This window comes from Pelmatolapia mariae, linkage group LG6, assembly GCF_036321145.2.
Source record: "Pelmatolapia mariae isolate MD_Pm_ZW linkage group LG6, Pm_UMD_F_2, whole genome shotgun sequence".
Taxonomy (NCBI): domain Eukaryota; kingdom Metazoa; phylum Chordata; class Actinopteri; order Cichliformes; family Cichlidae; genus Pelmatolapia; species Pelmatolapia mariae.
This window is the reverse complement of record NC_086232.1, coordinates 29,974,120-29,976,968: the sequence shown is the minus strand read 5'-3', so window position 1 is coordinate 29,976,968 and position 2,849 is coordinate 29,974,120. Positions and strand designations below refer to the sequence as shown.

The 2,849-nt window shown below is 40.2% G+C and overlaps 1 protein-coding gene across 1 annotated transcript; it reads right to left on the bottom strand.

The window, feature by feature from the left end:
* Positions 1-918: 918 nt before the first annotated feature.
* Positions 919-2,569, bottom strand: LOC134629747 (CD209 antigen-like protein C). Its single transcript, XM_063477266.1, has 4 exons — positions 2,140-2,569; positions 1,391-1,527; positions 1,208-1,308; positions 919-1,066 (listed from the first exon to the last, which is right to left on the bottom strand). Exons 1-4 carry the CDS (start codon positions 2,567-2,569, stop codon positions 919-921), a joined length of 816 nt encoding a protein of 271 aa, XP_063333336.1.
* Between the last annotated feature and the right edge of the window lie 280 nt (positions 2,570-2,849).

Here is a 2,849-nt window from a genome sequence, read left to right as displayed (position 1 = left end):
TAAATTACACACGAACAACATTAAGCTACTCACACAGAGAAGAACGGCTGCTGCTGCCATCATCATCCGTCATCATTTCTGCTGCACTGGCAGGGCTAGGGGCCAGGGCTCTACTCTTCGAGTTTTTGGGGGATGTTGCTAACTCCAGGTCCGATAACAGGCACCACACCCGCAGTAGATGTGCCGGTGTGAGGTCTCACAGCAAGCTATCAAACACGGCGCATTTCTCGGCTTTAAAAAAACCGCTATGCGCCGCCAGGTGTTTCATCGGATTCGAGGTGTTACCTCCTTTGACAGTATCACAGTATCACCTTAAAGCACTTGTTGCAGGCAGCCGAGTTTGCATCTTTTGCTGCGAAGTACAGCCAGACTTTTGACCGCTTGGCGTTGGGCATTTTTAATCTGTAGCTCTGCTCTAAAAGAACGTACCTACCTGGACCCGCCTACTATCCTCGGAAACGTAAAATGATTGGCTAGAATTGGCTCAGGAAAAAAAAAAAAAAGCACCGAAATGTGCGCTGCTTTTCGGTCTGGTTACTACCGTTTATGTCAGAACCGGTGCCATGATGGCACCGGACACCGGTACCCATCCCTAGTCATGAATCTTCATGACTTTTTGCATCTTTTTCAAGTGTTCAATACTTTTCCCTGTGTCATTTTTCATTATTACGCGACTTAATTTATGGATATCAGTGGTTTGATTTCCCTGCATGTATGGATTGAATGAGTTGTTACTGACATAAGGCAAAAGGTTTATGTCAATAATACCTTTAGAAAAGTGTTTACTCAGAAAACTGTTGACGTGTTCAATACTTTTTTTTTCCACTGTAAGTGTCCACTGCTTTCTGTTCAGCTTCATTTCAGGAGTTCATCTCATGGCTCCGTGTTCTGCAGTATTTGTTGGGTGTGGATGTTGGGTTATGGAGAAACTCTCTTCTCACATATCCAGAATTTTGCAATGGAACATGGTGCATCATTCCAGCTGTCATTTGAATTGTAAACATCTATCTCTCCACAATTTTCCTTTGTGTCACCATTTGGCTCTTTATTCCCCTGATTCCAGTAGCTGTAATACAGATAAAATTATAAGAATTAAACTCAACAATTCAGTCAGTATTTTGTTTTCAGTAAGCTATTAACCAAATTAATTTAGTTAAAGTGCACAATGACTTTATGGACAAGAAACAGATTTTATTTTTATTTCTACCTTTTGGTCACTTGAGTCCCATCTACCCATTTCCATGTCCCCTCTGTCTGTGAGTCAGTCAGTCCAATCCACAAATGCTTCTTCAGCTGATTCACAAAGTTCTTTTTTTTAGAAAGAGAGAAATTAAATGTTTAATAATTAAACATGCAGAACATAAAGTGATGTATGTTTACACACACACACCTGTTCTTCTTGGCTGTTGATAATTATCAGGTTTGCACTTTTTTGAAGACAGTTTTGTCTGCTTTCTTCCCAGGATTTCTGCTCCGAAGAAATTTGGTACAAACTACCATTTGAAGCCACCCAGTTTTGTTGATAGTCTGTTTAAGAAAATGAGATTAATCTGGTTTTACCATGATCCATATAATCCCAATCATGAGCCTTTCAAAATATTGCTTAGAAGAAGTTATAAGTGGTACAAAGCACTCCATATAAAATAGAAAAAAAATGCACTGCACACAACGTATCCAGTTTTACATAAAAATCAAAACTCCCTGAAATTGTATGCATAAAAGCTGTATATGTGAAAATTTTTCACATTTTCTGGTCTCAGAGGGAGTGCATGTCAGGTCTAATAATTTGTCTCGAATAATGTTGCTCAAGTCAGCAACTGTCACTGAAAACCACAGGTCTTGAGAATTACAATTAAGTCAAGTTAGAGAGAAATTAGCTTTTGCTTTGAATCCTTGATGGTGTTACAGTAATTTCTAGCAATACCTCACCCTGAACTTTAACCCCAGTATTAACATGTCCATCCGTTCCCCTGCACTCATCCTTATCAGGGTCACGTACTGTCCACGCAAGCACACAGTAAGAAAAGCTAACTTAAAACTCTTTTTTAAAAAAAAAAAAAAAAAAAACTTAATTTGTTTTAGTGTTAAAGAGGCAAAAATTGCTGTTAGAGATAAAACAGCCATCAAGCATATAATTACCTTGAAGCTGTTTCTGAAGATCGTCTCTGTTTGCAGTCATGTTTGCAAGTCTTTCCTGCAGCTGGTCTCTGTCTTTAACCAGATTGTTGGACCTGTTCTGTAACTGGTCTCGTTCAGTTGTCCGGTTGTTGTAACTGGCCTGTAATTGGTCGTGTTTGGTTGTCAAGTTGTTGAAAATCGTAAGTAACTGGTCTCGTTCAGTTGTCCAGTTGTTGTAACTGGCCTGTAATTGGTCGTGTTTGGTTGTCAAGTTGTTGAAAATCGTAAGTAACTGGTCCCGTTCAGTTGTCAGGTTCTTGTAACTGGTCTGTAACTGGTTTCTCTCACTGGTCACGTTGTCAACAAGCTTGTGTAGCATCACTGTCTCCATTTCCCACTGAGATTTGCCTAGGGTGACTGTGTTGGGCACATCATCATAAAATACATGCATCGCCTGTGAGGATTTTAGCATGCTAATTACATTTCTGTTGTACTTACAAAGTAAAACCAGGGTTATGAGTCCCATCAGGAGGAAAAGACACAGCAGGCCTGGAAGAATTACAGCAGCTCTGCAAGAACTCTGCTTTACAAATTCAGCTCCTGCAGGTAGAAATCAAAAGTAGTGGACAAACCTTTTGTCACAGTTGCGGCAGCAGTCGTGTGAAGTGGTGAGAGATGGACGCAAGTGCAGGCACTGATTTACTGCAAGTGAGCTTTATTTACAAGTGGCA